Consider the following 16,752-nt stretch of genomic DNA (forward strand, 5'->3'; position numbering starts at 1 on the left):
TTGCTTCCTTTGGGTTCACTACTCAGAAAACATGGGATCTCCTTTCATTTTTAAACTGATGATATACATGCCACTTCGATCAAGCCCCTACTATTGTGTCTTGAAGACATTAAGTGTGGATGGCTTTAAACTTTTTAAGTTTCTATGAGAAGAAAACAGAGGAGATGGTGTTTTGTCCCAGCAGCTCCTGTGAACGACCTTCTGTTGATTTTTGACCCTTTCAAACTTGGGTTTTAAAATAGACGGTGATCTTAAACTAGATCGATAGGTTGGAGTAGTGGACAAAGATAAAGCCGATTCTCTTTAAACAACATTTTGAAACAGTAATTAATGCCTTTATTACAACTGGACTTGATTACTGTAATACTCTCTAAAGTGGACTCAGCCAGTCCTCCCTTAAGCGTCTTCAGATGGTCCAGAACAAACCAGGCCAACGATGACCTGAATGACTCCCCATTGACCCCTTTGGTTTAATTTGCATGTTATCTAAGCCAGAACAAGGCCTTTTTGGGCAATAATATAAAGCTTGGAGCTCCACACTACTCCAGACATTTGAATTGAGAAAGCTTTCTGGATGGAAAGTGAAACGTCTTCAAACTTCGTAAAAAAGTCCAGTTGTTTCGTTTTTTTAACTTTTTTTTTGAACGGTCCAGAACGCTGCTGCTCATCTTTTAATTGGAGTTAAGAGGAGGGAGAACATCGACCCTATCCTGGCTTCACTCCACTGAATCTCTGTGCATTATAGAGTTCATTTTAAGATTATTTTTTTTAAGTTTACATGGTTAGTGCTTTAAAAATAAAGTAGTAGTAGTATAAATGAAGAGTTGTTCAGATGATGGTGTTGCTAACCAGAAAGACGGGTGGGATGAGGATGTGCATAGACAGTAGTTGGTCCCATCGTGTCGTCTTTAAAGTAAACGAGGTGTTTTGGTTGTCTGTCAGAACCGGCAGCCTTCTCCAAGAAGCTGAAGGACGTGTCGGTGGAGAAGGGCAAACCTTTAACGCTCGAGGCGTCGTACACCGGAACGCCAAAGATCACGGTGAGCTGGTTCAAAGACGGCCAGCAGATCTTTGCTTCCTACAAACACAACATCACCACGACGGAAAGCTCCTGCATCCTGGAGGCTCTCAGCACAGACGACAAGGACGCCGCGGGGACCTACTCCTGCCAGGTGTCCAACGACGCCGGAACGGACACGAGCGAGGCCGTCGTGTCCATTTTGGGTTGGTCTCCCTTTGAAGCCGGCCGACTTCTGCCGTCTGCCGATGGACGCCGTCGGTCCTCACTCTCATGTTTCTTTGTGTCGACAGAGCCTCCTTACTTTGTCGAATCTCTTGAACCCATGGAGGTGACGGCAGGTGACGCCGTGTGTCTGAAGTGCCAGGTGGCAGGTACGCCTGAGATCAAGGTGTCCTGGTTCAAGGCTGACGGTAAAGTGCGGTCCAGCCCCACCTGCAAGCTGGAGTACTCCAAGGGCGTCGCCTGCCTGAAGCTCAGCAAAGCCACCAAGGCTGACGTCGGGGAGTACACCTGCAAGGCGGAGAACAAGATCGGCTCCGCCTCCTCCACCTGTAGACTCAATGTACTCGGTAAGACCACAGAGAACTGGATTTAGAGACGTACACAATAATCATGCATGAATAATGAATTTACTTTTCACCTGCACAATCTTCACACCTACTGTTTGTTCTGTTTCCTCCAGAGGCCAAAACGCCGCCATCCTTCCCCAAAAAGATCACCAGCCTGCAGGAGACGGAGGGCCAGGCGGTGCGCTTCGAGTGCCGCGTCGCCGGCTCCTCCCCCGTCGAGGTGTCGTGGCTGAAAGACGGCAAGCCGCTGGCGGAGGGAGGCGAGTTCTCCATGCTGTACGACGACAACACGGCCGTGCTGCAGATCAGCCGCGGCGAGATGATGCATTCTGGGGAGTACACATGCGTGGCCACCAACAGCGTGGGCTCGGCCTCCTGCAGAGCCAAACTCACCATGCAAGGTGTGGGATGCATGGAGACCCCACAGTTAGAGCTGTTGTTTATTATTGTTATGTTATGTTTATTAACTGGGATGAAGTTTCAGTCTTGTTTGTGTAGATCCTAATTTCTTTATATTTTCCTGACAGACTTTCTTGTCATCTCTTAAAGAGGTCTTGATCTTTATCTCCTTAGACTTTCCGAAGGTCTTCCAGCAGTTTTTCTTTAATGCCGGTCTTAATCCAGTCTTTGTACCTGAGTATTTTCACAGGATTTTTTTTTGTAAAGTTGGCCAATGTGTCATTTGATGGAAAAAGCCTCCAAATTCAGCACACCAGGGTTGTGCGTCTCTTGTTTGTGGCCAAAATAAGCGCGTCTAAATGCTCTTCCATTAATCCGGTTTATTCTAGAGTGCCACACCTACAACAATGCAACTTATTTTATCGTAAAATGCGATTCAATATTATTGAGTTTGATTCAAAACAATAAAACAAAGCAAAGAAATTACGCTGTTCCGCTGAGTAATTAATTACACTAATAAAACAACAATCCACCTGTTCTAGTGTATTTTCATGAAACCCTAAACTAAAACGCACAGACTTAGAGCAAAACCATAAAACCTGCTGGGCTGCAGATGTCGTAACAATCATGCAGCTTTTCAGCAGTGAGCCGGAAATGTTATATATCATGTACAAAAAAAACATAAGATTTGTTAATTTTTTGACCTAATATAACTTCTTGCTGTCTAACCCAATAATGCTGCTTCAAAGCTTCCCCAGTATCACTTGTGAAAGTTAAATGTAATAATTTTGGAGCTCTTCATCTAGGGAAAGTCCAAACCTGAGGTAGGTGAAGCTGGATTACAGGCCGACCTCCATATTCACAGGACTTGCTGTCTAAAGTGTGTAATAAATTCTGTTGATTTATAGCGGGAGGCATTTTAATTACCTTTACCTTTTCATCTCGTTGCTGTAATTGTTTGTGTCAGCCACCTTAACGAGGCTGAACCTCGTTAGCGGGGCTAATTGGGGAGGAGTATGTTTCTAAGTATTGGCGTCAAGTGTCTCATCATTAAGTTGGTGGAGTTTTATTGATGCAAGGACATGAAGACAAATAATGTAGATTTAATCCCTAAAACTGCACCTTTTCTCAGCTGATCTATGATGCTATAGCACCTAGCGCGCTCGCGTCCGTGTATTCTATACGTTAATCGTTAACATCCCTGGTCGACGCAAGAAATAGCTTAGCATGAGCCACTTTCAGATCTGATCTTTGTTACCAGGAAGCTGATATAAAGATACTTTTTCCCACTTCTTTAATTTCTATAAAAAATAAAAAATTAACAAATAGGAAAAAGGTTTTTAGCTTTAATGAGGCGATTCCTAAAGTTTACACATAAAAACTGGAAATAAGTGGAAAAGAGGCAAAAGAAGAACTTTGTCTCTGGCTGCTCAGCAGAAAGTTGGGGACACAAAATGCAGCCAGCAGAACCAGCAGAACCAGCAGAACCATCAGAACCATCAGAACCAGCTGGTTGTGTGCTTAATGAAGTCAGTAGATCATGAACCTGGTGTCAAACTAAACATTTCTCGTTGTCTTATCTTCCCGCTGCTCTTTTACGGGTCTGCAGAACCCAGGTACCCTCCGGTCTTTGACAGGAAGTTGTCACCGCGGGAGGTGACGGTGGGTGACAGCATCGAAATGGAGTGTCACATGACCGGCTCCGCCCCCATCAAAGTCACATGGTCCAAAGACCATAAAGACATTCGCTCTGGCGGGAACTATAAGATCAGCTGTGTGGATAACACCGCCCACCTGAGCATCCTGAAGGCAGATAAAGCCGACACAGGGAAGTACTTCTGCCATGCCTCCAACGACATGGGCAAGGACTCTTGTTCCGCTGACATCTCTGTCAAAGGTATTCTTGTGGTCCCAAACACTCCGTCCTCTCTGAGGTGAAATAATAGGCGAGTAACCCACACTTCTTCTCTTCACTGTTCTGTTCCCTCCTGATTTCAGAGCGTAAAAATCCACCAGTGTTCACCAAAAAGCCCTCGGAGCACATGGAGGACATGGAGGGCAAACTGGTTAAAATCGAGGGCCGGGTCACCGGCTCACAGCCCGTGTCAGTCAGCTGGTTCAAAGACGACCAGGAGATCCGCAGCTCTGACAAATACGACATCAGCTTCAAGAGCAACGTGGCGGTGCTGTGCATCAAGAGCAGCCAGGTGGCCGACAGCGGCAGGTACACCTGCCAGGCCTCCAACGAAGCTGGAAGAGCCTCCTGCGACGTCACCGTGGGCATCCTGGGTGGGTTGGAGGTTCACTCAGGATCAGCAGATGTGTCAAAAGAATGTCTGCTGAGACGTTTTCAGTCTTATGGCTTTTTAAGAGAAAAACCTGTTGATTTACGGCAGAAAAAAACACCTCAGGTTGTAAAAATGTGATGGATGTTTTCAGGTTTATGTCTGTTTAGATCAAAGAGTTCAAGTAAACTTTTGTTTCTTTCAGCTTTAGTAGGTAAACGGTATTCTCTTTTATTTGTTCCCATCTGTTATTTGGTTTGTTCCTGTTTGTAGTAGGTTGATCTAGTGCCTGTTGGGATCTTCCCGTCTCTTTTGGTTTGTTTCTGTCTCTGTTTGTGTGGCCGTCCTCGCACTTTTTATTGACCTTTTCACATTTTTGTCTTTTGAAGAAAACTAAAACATGTTGAACAGAAACAAAATGGATGGCCAACCGGCACGTTGGCGGGAGCGTTTTGTTTCTAGACGTTTCCAAGCCGCAGGCAGCTGAAGTTAAACCATCTTTATCGCTTCTGCAGAAGCCAAGAGGCCTCCAGTGTTTGACGTTCCGCTCAAACCGGTGACTGTGGATGAAGGTGACAAGCTGAGCCTCAAGTGTCACGTCTGCGGGTCCGCGCCCCTGAAGGTCCAGTGGATGAAGGACAGGAAGGAGGTGTCATCGGCTGGCAGCACCAGGGTCAGCTTCTCTGATGGTACAGCCAGTCTGGAGATCAACTCAGCCTCCAAACACGATGCAGGCGATTACCTCTGCAAGGCGACCAACGATGCCGGCGCAGAGTTCTGCAAGGCCAAGGTCACAGTCAAAGGTAAACTCTTGGTTATCTTAGTACTCAAGTCTAAACCTAGCATTCATAGAGTTAACGGTATTTCAAAACATGTAAATGTCTTGATGTGTTGCAGTGAAACCAGGAGCAGCTAAACCCGAGGCTCCAGCACCCGCTCCGACCCCAAAACTGGATAATCTGTTCTTCATCGAGGAGCCCAAATCTACACATGTTACAGAGAGTAAGACCCTCGACAGTGTGGAACCAGCAACCCTTAGATGCCTGGTAGCTCCTGTCCTAACAGCCACCTGTCTCTCCACAGAGGGAACCGCCACCTTCATCGCTAAGGTCGGTGGAGAACCCATCCCCAGTGTGAAGTGGATGAAAGGGAAATGGAGACAGCTCACCCATGGCGGCCGCATCTCAATCGTGCAGAAGGGTGAGGAAGCCAAGCTGGAGATCCGAGAGGTGACCAAGTCAGACTCGGGTCAGTACCGGTGCGTTGCCTCCAACAAGCACGGGGAGATCGAGTGCAACACCGACATGCATGTAGACGAAAAGAAAGGAGCCCCGCAGCTTGAGGGAGACCTCCGAGCCAAACTGAAGAAGTGAGTTTATTCCTGACCTTCCTCATCCAGAACCTCGGTCTGTAAAATGTTCTGACGTCTGGACTTTGTCGCCCTCAGGACGCCATCAAAGCAGAAGAGTCCACAGGAGGAGAAGGACATCGACATTGTCGAGCTGCTGAGGAACGTCGACCCCAAAGAGTACGAGAAGTACGCCCGGATGTACGGCATCACCGACTACCGGGGTCTGCTGCAGGCCATCGAGCAGCTCAAGAAAGAAAGGGGAGAAGAAAGTGGAAGACCGGTGAGGCTCCCGCCATCTGTTTGTCTCAGGGCTTCATGTTTGTTTCTGCAGTGCTGAGTGATAACGTTGTTGTTGACAGGAAATGGAACGTGGAGACAGGGAGTCAGACGAGGACATGGCCCGACTGGTGGCCGACCTGCAGAAGAGGATGGAGAGGACAGAGGTCAGGACACAGGAGCCATTACAGCATGACTGCGACTGCGTATTTCTGATAAACCAGACATAAAATTAGCTTAGGTCTCACCGCTGAACCTCCAGATGTGCTAGTATGGAGCCGTTGTTAACTTTTCCCACATATCCAGGTCTTTAAAGGTTCCTTCAACCATTCTGACTGGTCTAACCGTGACATTCAAGATTGGGCCATTACTCATATCCAATGACCATAAAGTTGAGGTGTCAGGCCCTATCAATGCAGAGCTGGGTCATGGATGGTTTATGTTACACTTGGGAAGGTTCTCCTCTGAAAAAGAAGCCAGAAAGGTCCCTCTTAGAATCAATATAAACTATAAGTATTAGATTTAGCAAGTTTCTGTAAATTCCTGCAGTTCGGCTGTCAAAACAGGAGACGATGCTTTTGTGTACCACTAGAGTCCTGAAAAGGCTCTCTGTCCAAAGACACCATGTAAAGCCTTGCAAATAGAGAATGGGAGATGTGTTCGAGAAAGGTTTCTCTATCAGAAATACAAACCTGTACTATTAATCAACTTACCTTTTGTTATGCTAAATTAAATAAAATTCATACCGTATGTCAAAACCCATGGAGGGATTTAAAACGCGTATTCAAGGGCTGAAAAAATGCAAAACAAAAAGTTGACATTTTGAGTTTCAATTTGAGACTGAGGAATGAGGGATGTCTAGATCTAGGATGAGGGATTTGGCGATACAAACTCAGAGTCTAATACTTATTTACTAAGAAAATCGAATCCAGGTTTATGCTTGAAAACTCTGTAACTTCAAAGTGAACTAAGATAACACCGTATGTCATTAGTGGCAATAATTTCCTCACTAGTGATGTCCTGTACTCTGTAGTCTGTCCTATTCTTCCTTGTCTTGTCAACAACTGCAGGTCAGCCTCAAAATGCTGCTAAAACAGTGTTTACTCTGATAAATCTGTTTTAAGATTCACACAACATGTAATCCAAAACATGCAAAGCCTCATAACTTCTGTAAAAAAAGTGTTATTCAACATGTAAAGCTACAGTCTGCAACAAGCTAACGTCTTACTAGCATAAAGCTGTTTGCTTTATGCTAGGCTAACGTTAGCATGCTCCCTCTTTGTTTTGATTAGACTTGTTTGTAACTTGGCTTTTAGGGCATAATGCAGTGCAGTTCTAGTTAATAGGGGGTTTTCAGCTGACGTCACGCTCACGTGACTACTCAGCGCGTCCGCCATATTGGGTGGCAGTCGTTTCGCACCGTTGACCTGCGTTGTATGACGCCTTAGGCAGTATTGGAAGTGAACAATGGGGAAAACGTGTTTAATGGTTGGTTGCACGGCCCGTGGAGGTAGAGATCAACGCTCTTTCTATCGCCTACCAGCCGTAATCGTGAATCAGTGTGAAAAAACAAAACAGCTGTCTGAACAACGCCGTCACCTATGGCTGACACGGATATCCAGGTCCGATTTGGACGGTGTTAAGCTGGAATACGCCAGAGTCTGCGGTGCTCACTTTGTCACAGGTAATTAACTGTTAAGTATCTAAAACATATAAGAAGAATATATTAATAATAGGGCTTGGGCGTCATGACTTATTACTTTCCGCGGCTGCCGTGTTGACTGCCTCCACCGCCTCTACTGCCTATTACTACCGCGTACTGTACTCCCTCTCTCAGCCGTGTTTTAATTTGATTAATTTCACCTTAACTTGATTTCAACCATGGTAAACCGTTGCTGTATTGTGGGCTGTAACAGCGCAACACATGATCGCCATGGGAAAAACATAGAAACGGATTAATTTTCCACCGCTTTCCTGCCTGGAGGCGCAACCACGGAGAACAACTGTTAGCGATAACAAAGAGTCGTCGGCTCGCTTGGATCGCGGCTGTAAGTCGACCGAACATAACTTTCCACAGTATCCCGATGTCAATGAGAGTGTGTTCTAAACGTTTGAAACACATAGCAGCAAGTTAAAAGTACATTACATGCGTGAGTGGTTGTTAGCGCTAACGGTTAGCATGAGCCAGAGCCCGGCTGAGCGCAGCTTACCTTTGAACGAGTTACAGAGATAACAAAGAGTCGTCGGCTCGCTTGGATCGCGGCTGTAAGTCGACCGAACATAACTTTCCACAGTATCCCGATGTCAATGAGAGAGTGTTCTAAACGTTTGAAACACATAGCAGCTAGTTAAAAGTACATTACATGCGCGAGTGGTTGTTAGCACTGACGGTTAGCAGCTACTAAACTAGCATGTGCCAGAGCCCGTCTGAGCGCAGCTTACCTTTGAACGAGTTGCTGTGTTCCCACTGTTTGCTGGCTTTATGATCTGCAGCTCCTACCGGCGCCAATACGGTAAATACAACTTAATTTTGCGCTGGTCATTGTTCTGCTTAAATAATTAAAGCCGCAAGCGGTGTCGATCGGCCCTGCAGCCAAGCGCCTTCGCGCACCGCCCGCCGCCGGCCGCCAGCCACCACAGAAGCATGCGACACATTTGCGTCGGATTGTTTACATTTTTACCATCTTATTAAAACTCACCCGTCCACGTATGATGGCGATTTCCTTGATGTACATAACCAGATGTGAACTGGTTGTGAGCCTCTAGACCCTTGTAAGCTCTCATTTCCTCAAGAGTGTGCAGAGGGTTTTCACCGAACACCAGGTAATGCATCTGGATTACGGCTAAACAAGGCACCGTGGAGGGCATAGGGGTCCATATGGTCGATCACGGAACATTTCCTCAGGTATACGTCCTTATCTGGTCGCTCTAGCCCGCTGGCGTACTTATCCATTTGCGATACGATAATACGTGTACGACAACTAGAGATAAGGAAGTGTGCCACCCAATATGGCGGACCGGAAGTTGGCCAGTGACGTCAGTGAAAACCCCCTATTGTGTTTCAGCTCTGCGGTCCTCTAATATACCAGGAGTTGTGGATATCATAGCATGTCAAATAGAATAGAATAGAAAATATCCTTTATTGTCCCACAGTGGGGGAATTCATGCGTACCAGTAGCACAGTGACAGGAAAACCAAAACCGAAGCAAATTCACACAAAGATTTAAAAAAGAAATAAGAGACCATACAGTGAGGACAGATTTACAACTTAAGAAAAAATATGGTATGGTTATTAAAGATTCAAAGAAATATACAATTGAAATTATTAAAAAATTTGCTGAAATGACACAGATAGGAAGCCACTGCACTATCTAACCCACACTGTGACTTTCATTGTGGGTGAAAAACACTTAAATTCTGGATAGAAAACCCAAGTTAAATCAACTAAATAATGTGCATGTATCAAAATGAAGGAACACAAGAATGGACGATTCATAAAAATGGTCATTCAAAATGTGTCTGCATGTCTGACTAAATTAGTAGCAGACAGCAGACCAACAATGGGTGTCACAGTCAGATACGTGGGATTGGATCAGGACATCCCTACATGTTCTAAAATGACTTTGGTTCCATTGGAGGAAATAATAAAGTGTTGCTTTGAAAATATTTAGCCGTGAAATTGTGTTTAACGGTCTTGTTCTGCTTGCAGCCTGTCACCGTAGTGAAGGACATCTCCAACCAGTCAGTCTTCACAAACGAAGAGGCAGAGTTTGAATGTGAGATCAAGATCAACTACCCAGAGATCACGCTGTCGTGGTACAAGGGCACGCAGAAGCTGGACACGGGAGACAAATACCACATCAGCATCAGTGGCGACCGCCACCTGCTCAAGATCAAGAGGTGTCAACCGTCCGACCAGGGCAACTACCGGGTGGTGTGCGGGCCGCACATCTCCAGCGCCAAGCTCACCATCACGGGTCAGTACCGAGACAACCCTGTACCTCCGACTCTGAACATCTAGTCTGAGTGGAAGCTGAATGTTTTTTTTTCTCTTTGTGTGTTTCAGAGGTGGAGGTGGAGAAGCACTTGCAGGACACGTCCGGTAAGGAAGGCCAGTCCTGCACACTGTCTTGTCAGTTGTCTGTTCCTAACGTTGAGGCTCAGTGGTTTAAAAATGGCAAGCAGTTAGAGATGAAGGGAAGGTACTCGTCTGAGGTGAAACACAAAGTTCAGAAGCTTCTGATCAAAGACCTGAAGTCTGAAGACCGGGGCAGATACTCCTGCAGATACCAGCACCTGGAGTCCTCTGCCGACCTCAGGGTGGAAGGTTTGTACCTGGAAACCTTCCTGTAGACGTGATGGATGCTCTGCCCGATTACTAACCTCTTTCTATTCATCCAACTCTAAAACTAATGTTGGCAATCGGGCTTTGGCCCTCTTTTTTCCTGGATGTGTTCTGTCTCAATAATGTCCATGATAGTCTTGCTCCATCGTCTTAAACCCATCGTCCTCCCAACAACCAGTCATCGTAACGTCCATCTGGTGGTCATCTCTAACCGTGTGGATGTTGTGTTCGTGGATTACTGCCAGTCAGCTGCTGTCACCTTTACCCATTCACATCTTTATCTGTTTTAGCCGAACAAATTCATTTCACCAAACGCATCCACAACGTCGAAGTCAACGAGCGCCAGTCGGCCACCTTCGAGTGTGAGGTGTCCTTCGACAACGCTATTGTTTCTTGGTACAAAGACACCTGGGAGTTGAAAGAATGCACTAAATACAACTTCAGAAGCGAGGGTCGAAGACATTTCATGGTCATTCGAAATGTGACCATTGAGGACGAAGGTGTGTAGAGCCCCACCGAGCTCCAGCGGGCGTCTCACAGCCCATCAGATGTTCTCCTCTTATTGTTGTCTGTGACCTGAGTGTGTTCATTACTAATCCCATGTAGGCGTGTACTCAGTGATTGTGAGATTGGAGCCCAGAGGAGAGGCTAAGAGCACAGCTGAGCTTTATTTGTCTGGCAAAGGTACAGTCTTTAGTCAGGCAACACCTTCTGTGCTTCTGTTCAGCTTCGTACTCTCAGACTTTAACTCAAAACACACTTTTCTTTTCACAGAAATCGAATTAGCGATGGTGCCGACAGGTGAGTGATTTCATCTCAAGAAGATCAACAGTTGCGGGGACATGTTTGGAAACTCCTCTTGTTGTCTGCTCAGACAAACCATCACTGTGCCTTAAAGCTTGCCGATTTTTTTTCCGGAAGTTTCCTCAAGTCCCTTTTTGAATAACTGCGCATGCCCAAGACCGTCTTACCTGCTCTTCTGCTTCTAAGGGGGATCGTGTGAAAAAAAATCTCCTAAATCCACTCTGGTCTTATTTCTTTCTACCGAGGCCTTCCTCTTCTTCTCATAAACTTGTATGTGGTTCACTTCTTGCGACTCTCAGTCATGTTCAAAGTCTTCGGTGAGCGCAGCGGAGCTACAATGAACGGCTAACACCAAAGCTAACCACTAGAAGTGCGCAGCCAGCAAGCAGAAACTAACAAGGAACGAGCACGGACACTGGCGTACGTGAGCGCGTCAGAACGATGGCATGTGGGACAACCAATAGATGAGGTGATAGACCCAGAACTTGGGGGGGGGGGGCAAATCTCTGACCAATCCCTGCCATTCGGACCGAAGAGCAGTGATTGGTCAGAGTTTTTACAGGCCTGCAGCTCCCATAGAAATCTACATTTTAACCTCCTTTTTCTAAACCCATAATGTATTCACTACTTTCAAGAGGGAAGGATAATTTCACCCAGAATAACAAAAAGTGTTCCTGAGCAGGATTAGCAAGTATAGCTTTAAGATTTAAGGGGTTGAAATCGGGTTGCAAATAGGCAAAGTTATCTTGTTGTGTGAACCAGGCACTAGTTTGTCCTGTGACTCTAACTAATTAAAATAGGGAGTCTTCAGCTCCTACAATGTCTGCATCCACTACAGTATTTGGTGATCACTGGTGAGCAAGAGGAGTTTCCAAACTGTCCTTCAACAGTTTTTAACTCAACATCTAGACATAAACCATCATCATTCAGTCACTCCAGGATTTCTTGAGCTTTTCTTTTAGATCGTCGTTGCCTAAAAGTGTAAGAATTGTGGCAGTTCTTTCAAGAAACTGAAAATACTTACATTAATGTGTGGAAGAACCTTTTCAATTTTAAGGTCATCACAGTGAGTTATGGCGTTAACACCAAGGTAAATTAGAGTCCAGGCTCTTCCCTCTCAAGCTGGACTGAAATCAGAACCGGGATCACTTCTGTCATCAAGACTCTGTCTGGGTCACCTGGCCTACAGGTTTGGCCTGATTACTCTACAATCAGCTTTTAATTGATCTAAAAATTCATGACTAGTTCTACCTAAAGGCATTAAAGCAAAGTTGATAAAAGTATCTGTGGAAACTTCACAAAGGACCTTAAGCAACTTGGATTTTATCCCTCACCACTCTTCATCCAGACTCTGGGACCTTGATTTTCTGATAAAATGTAAAAAAAAGAATCTTTGGTCTGAAAAGAGGACTTTATTTATCCGCTTAGTCTAGGTAAGACACTTCTTGTATTGCCAGTCATGACTGGCTTAAAACAAGTGACTGTTGTAGCTTATGTCTCGGATGCGTCTGTGTTTACACTCTTGAAACTGATTCCAGCCGCAGTTACCCAAGTTGTTTGCGCTTTTTTCTTTCTTCCTGAGACATTTTTCCTTCCACTCAACTTTCCAGTATTATGCTTGGATATAACACTCTATGAACAGCCAGCGGTCTCTATGTTGATCTTTTTTGGGTTACCCAGGGGCCCAGTGGCTGTCTGCTCGTCAAGTAGTCACATCAGGAGTCTTCATGATTGTATAGGCTGTAGCACGAGAGTAATGCAACACTTCTGCATTAAAATCCATTTTAAATTGGTTTTGTTATGTGCATTCAAATTTTCTCTGAAGCTAAAACGTTGGGACTTTCAGTGTTTGGTGATAAAATAGGGCAGAAAAGAAAATTTGGTCCCATCCTGGGGAGACTGATGATGGTAGTTAGGTTTCTTAGCAGCAGAGATGTTTGGTCTGAACCATGCTCCATGTTCTGTAGATTTCCCAGACTCTTCAGTTCAGAGGCCTGAAATGCCTTCTTCAGAAGAAATTCAAGGTAAGATCCAACTAAATCAAAGCCTGAAACGTTGTTTCCACAAGGTTCTTGGTTCCTACTAACGGACCTGAAATGTGTTTCCCTTCAAGAATCTGCTGAGTTCTATCAGTTGGAAGAAAAGGTCGAACAGAGAGGTACTTCCTGTTTTCATCCAGAAACCTTCCGTTAAACAGAGCTTATTAAAATCAGGACAAAGCAAAGATCTTTGAGACTGAAAATGTTTTATTTCTCCTTACAAGAATCGGCTGAATATTCATATCACTATGAAGAGGAGGTGCAGCAGAAAGGTACTCCGCTCTTCATCCTCTTCATCAGCATCTAACCATCGGAGCAGATCTGGGACAGATACTAAACGCGTCTTTTATATTCTGTGTTTTTAACAAAAAAACTGTTTTCTGATCAGGATAAAAACCTTAAAGTTTAAAGTCGGTTTGTAGTGAAGTTGTTCTGACTGAAGGTCAGATTCAGATTTGACCCGGATCTGCTTCTGTTTACCATCCTCTTCTCTTCAGTTTCATTACCGGTTTAACATCACCATCTTTATTCAGGATTTCTGGTGGCTTTTGCTTTCATCCTGGTTTTCTTTTCTTTTTTATTTTGTGACACGTCTTTTTCTAACGCTCTCTAATGTCACACCTTTAAATTTAAACCTGTAAATGTGTGAAAACTCTGTGGCTGCTCACGATAACATTACATTTCTTCCACTGTTTTCTGAAACAAACCGGTCCAGATTAGTCGGACCAGCCTTCGGTGAAACCGGGGGTTTCTCCGTCAGCGTCGATGTGAAGCTTGTTTCTGAAATCTTTGTCTCTCGTCTGTTTTCAGTCGAGTATCAGAGCTGGTCAGAGGAGACGGTAACACAGCAGGTTACAGAGACTAAAGGTATCACTGCTGTGATTCGCGTGCCTCTTTTTTTGTGTCTTCTCTTTTAATAACCTCTTTTTAACACAAACTCGCAGGAGTTTTGACCCAGCAGGTTCTTTATTAGGCGGTAAAAGGCTTTCTTGACACTGATGTTGGGTTTTCTGGTTCCAGCTGCCAGAGTTGCTGTGGAAGAAAAAGTGGAGCTCATGACTGTTGAGATGAGGGAGGAAATTCCAGCTAAAGGTAAAACGGAGCTCAGCCAACATTTTTATCCTCTAATTTAGTTTAAATTTTCTATTGTTCTCATGATTTTCCAACTTTCTACAATATTTTCTGGCTAAAACCATAAAAGAAAGAAGGCCCAGCCCTCTTTAGCGCAGCAGAAACACTCAAACAGCAGAGACGGAGTTAAACTTTATCCTCCAGAAAAGCATCTTTAGACCTTTTACAGGTTTTCACCAATCGATTTTTATGTTTTATGATTTTTGGGGGAGATTTTACTCCCAGAATGTTCTAACAGAGTCTGATGATGTCGCACATTTTCAGAAACCTTTTGATTTAAAGTGCTTTTATGCAGAAAGTTTCATTCTGTACAGTTCATACATCAAAACGTAGGTATTATTGTCTGCTTTAACCCGGTGTGTCTCTGCTGCTACAGGACCAAAGGTTTTCTTTCTAATCGCCAAATAATGGGAAGAGGCTGTCTTTAATTAGTCATGTCTCCAACAAAGACCTCTGCAAACTCTTAAAACTTAATATCTGGAGGTTTCTAAGTTCACAGTGAGTGAAACAGGACGAATCTGATGGCTCTGGTTATTTTTGGGACAGAAGCTGCAGCAGCGGCATTTAAAATTCTTCTGAAACCTCCTGGTTTAAGTCTCAGATTCATTTCTGACCTGTTTTAAAGATGAGATGAGCTCTTGTTCTTTATCCCTGGTTTCTTCTTACATGGTTTGTGTTTTTGTTTCACCCTGAAGTCGAGAAAAAGCCCGAAGAGAAGAAGCCTGCAGCTGTGGAGGAAAGCAGGAAAGGTATGAACGTGTTCAGGGATGGACTCGTCCGTCGCGTTTTCCTGGAAATGCTGATCCTGTTTAAACCTTTTGCAGAAGCGGAGGCCAGGAAGCCTGTAGAGGAAAAAGTTCCTGTGGTTTCAGTCCCAGAGAAGAAGGACGTTCCTGCTCCTAAAGGTATTCTCCTGCCTGACCATGCGAGTCGGTTCTGTTCTGGTTCTGTTTCAGTTCTGCTCCGTTAGCCGTCGCCTCTGAGTTTATTGTGTTTAACGTGTTTTAAAGAACCAGAGGAGGCGAAGAAGCCGGCCGTGGCTCCCCCACCGCCTGCAGAGAAGCCCGGTCTGCCCACCAAAGGTCTGTATGGCTTCTCTGAGTCGTCCCGTCAGGAGTTTAGGCTCCTCGCTTCTTTGTGTTTGATCCGGGTTTGTTCGGTTCTGTTTGGACTTTGGTCCTGATCGTCTCACTCTTCCTTAGTCTTTAAAACGCTTCTTCAGACTCTAACATCAGTTAATTTCTATGTTGCATAAAGACGAACCCAAGAAGCTGGCTCCGGCTGAGCCCAAGAAGCCGGTGCCTGAAGCAAAGCCCAAGGCTGAACCAGAACCAAAACCCAAACCGGCTCCAAAGGTTGAACCAGAACCAAAGGCCAAACCGGCTCCAAAGGCTGAACCAGAACCAAAACCCAAACCGGCTCCAAAGGCTGAACCAAAGGCCAAACCGGCTGCGGCTCCAAAAGCAGAACCGGAACCAAAGGCTAAACCTGCTCCTAAACCAGAACCAGAAGTGAAGCCAGTGACGCCTCCATCCAAAGGTAAGTTCTGCTCCGTTTGGGTCCGTGTGTTCTGTTCTGTTGCGTGTAGAAAGTGTTTCGCTTCGGCCGAGGAAGCGGTTCTGTTCTGTCTTTGGTCTGAAACCGTCTGAATGTCACTTTAAGCCCCTGAAGAGGCGGCAAAGATCAAACCTGAACCCGAAGCTCCGAAACCAAAGGCCGAACCGAAGAAAACAAAACCGGAGGTCCGTAAACCAGAACCTCCGGTCCCCAAAGCAGAACCGACACCGGCACCAAAGGAGCCCGAGAAGAAAGGTAGAGAACATGTGAAGCTGAAGTGTTTCTTAACCCTCTTAAATCTGACTGTAACTCCCGGTTCTGTCTGTCCGTCTGAGTCCGATTGGGTCTCATTAACTCTTTTACTGTCTTTATGGAGAGGAGAGCAGAATCAGCTGACTGTGTGTGGGTTCAATTCCCATAGTGACAGAGGATACTGTTTTCTTTTTAAAGCGCCAGAAGAAGCAGCTAAGAAGGAGGCGGCTGCTCCTCCGCCTCCTTCGGTCCCACAGAAGGAGGCAGAAGAACCTCAGAAGAAGCCAATGAAAGGTACCTGGACCTCCTCCTACTGCTCCTGACCTCCTGTAGCTCCTCTGGGTCTGAGGACCTCCTGTGCATCGCTGCATGTTTGTCTCGGTTGTCTCGGTGGTTTCTCCGTCTCTGGCCTTTAACGGTCCTCTAATGTTTGTGACCGGTACTCTTTAAAGTTCCCGCCGAGGAAAAAGTTCCTGAGCTTCCGAAAGCAGCGAAGAAACCGGAGACCAAAGCGGTTCCTCCTAAAGATGAACGAGCTCCGAAGGACAAAGGTACGCCGAAGAGCGTCTCTCAGTAACAAGCTCACCGCCAGAATGCTCCTAGAATTCTGTTATTCTTTGGAAAATTAACCTCTGTCGTTTGTTTTGCTCGACAAAAACATAATCTGAGAGCTAAAACCTGTTTTCGTGCGTTAGCACATTCTTCTTCTTCTTTATGGTCATG

General features: G+C 45.4%; 1 protein-coding gene across 1 annotated transcript in view; it reads left to right on the top strand.

Moving 5' to 3' along the window:
* Positions 1-16,752, top strand: part of ttn.2 (titin, tandem duplicate 2) — a 212,363-nt gene that overhangs the window by 73,179 nt on the left and 122,432 nt on the right. The window contains 28 exon segments of the mRNA XM_036132592.1: positions 943-1,224; positions 1,312-1,590; positions 1,704-1,991; positions 3,599-3,886; positions 3,988-4,278; positions 4,790-5,077; positions 5,172-5,276; positions 5,358-5,643; positions 5,722-5,905; positions 5,985-6,068; positions 9,611-9,878; positions 9,968-10,228; positions 10,537-10,746; positions 10,853-10,930; positions 11,021-11,047; positions 13,018-13,074; positions 13,164-13,208; positions 13,314-13,361; positions 13,900-13,956; positions 14,110-14,181; positions 14,916-14,969; positions 15,045-15,125; positions 15,231-15,302; positions 15,478-15,641; positions 15,672-15,759; positions 15,883-16,032; positions 16,228-16,323; positions 16,482-16,580. Of these exon segments, the coding sequence (XP_035988485.1) occupies positions 943-1,224; positions 1,312-1,590; positions 1,704-1,991; positions 3,599-3,886; positions 3,988-4,278; positions 4,790-5,077; positions 5,172-5,276; positions 5,358-5,643; positions 5,722-5,905; positions 5,985-6,068; positions 9,611-9,878; positions 9,968-10,228; positions 10,537-10,746; positions 10,853-10,930; positions 11,021-11,047; positions 13,018-13,074; positions 13,164-13,208; positions 13,314-13,361; positions 13,900-13,956; positions 14,110-14,181; positions 14,916-14,969; positions 15,045-15,125; positions 15,231-15,302; positions 15,478-15,641; positions 15,672-15,759; positions 15,883-16,032; positions 16,228-16,323; positions 16,482-16,580 (4,302 nt within the window).

Source organism: Fundulus heteroclitus, unplaced genomic scaffold (genome assembly GCF_011125445.2).
Source record: "Fundulus heteroclitus isolate FHET01 unplaced genomic scaffold, MU-UCD_Fhet_4.1 scaffold_53, whole genome shotgun sequence".
Lineage (NCBI taxonomy): Eukaryota > Metazoa > Chordata > Actinopteri > Cyprinodontiformes > Fundulidae > Fundulus > Fundulus heteroclitus.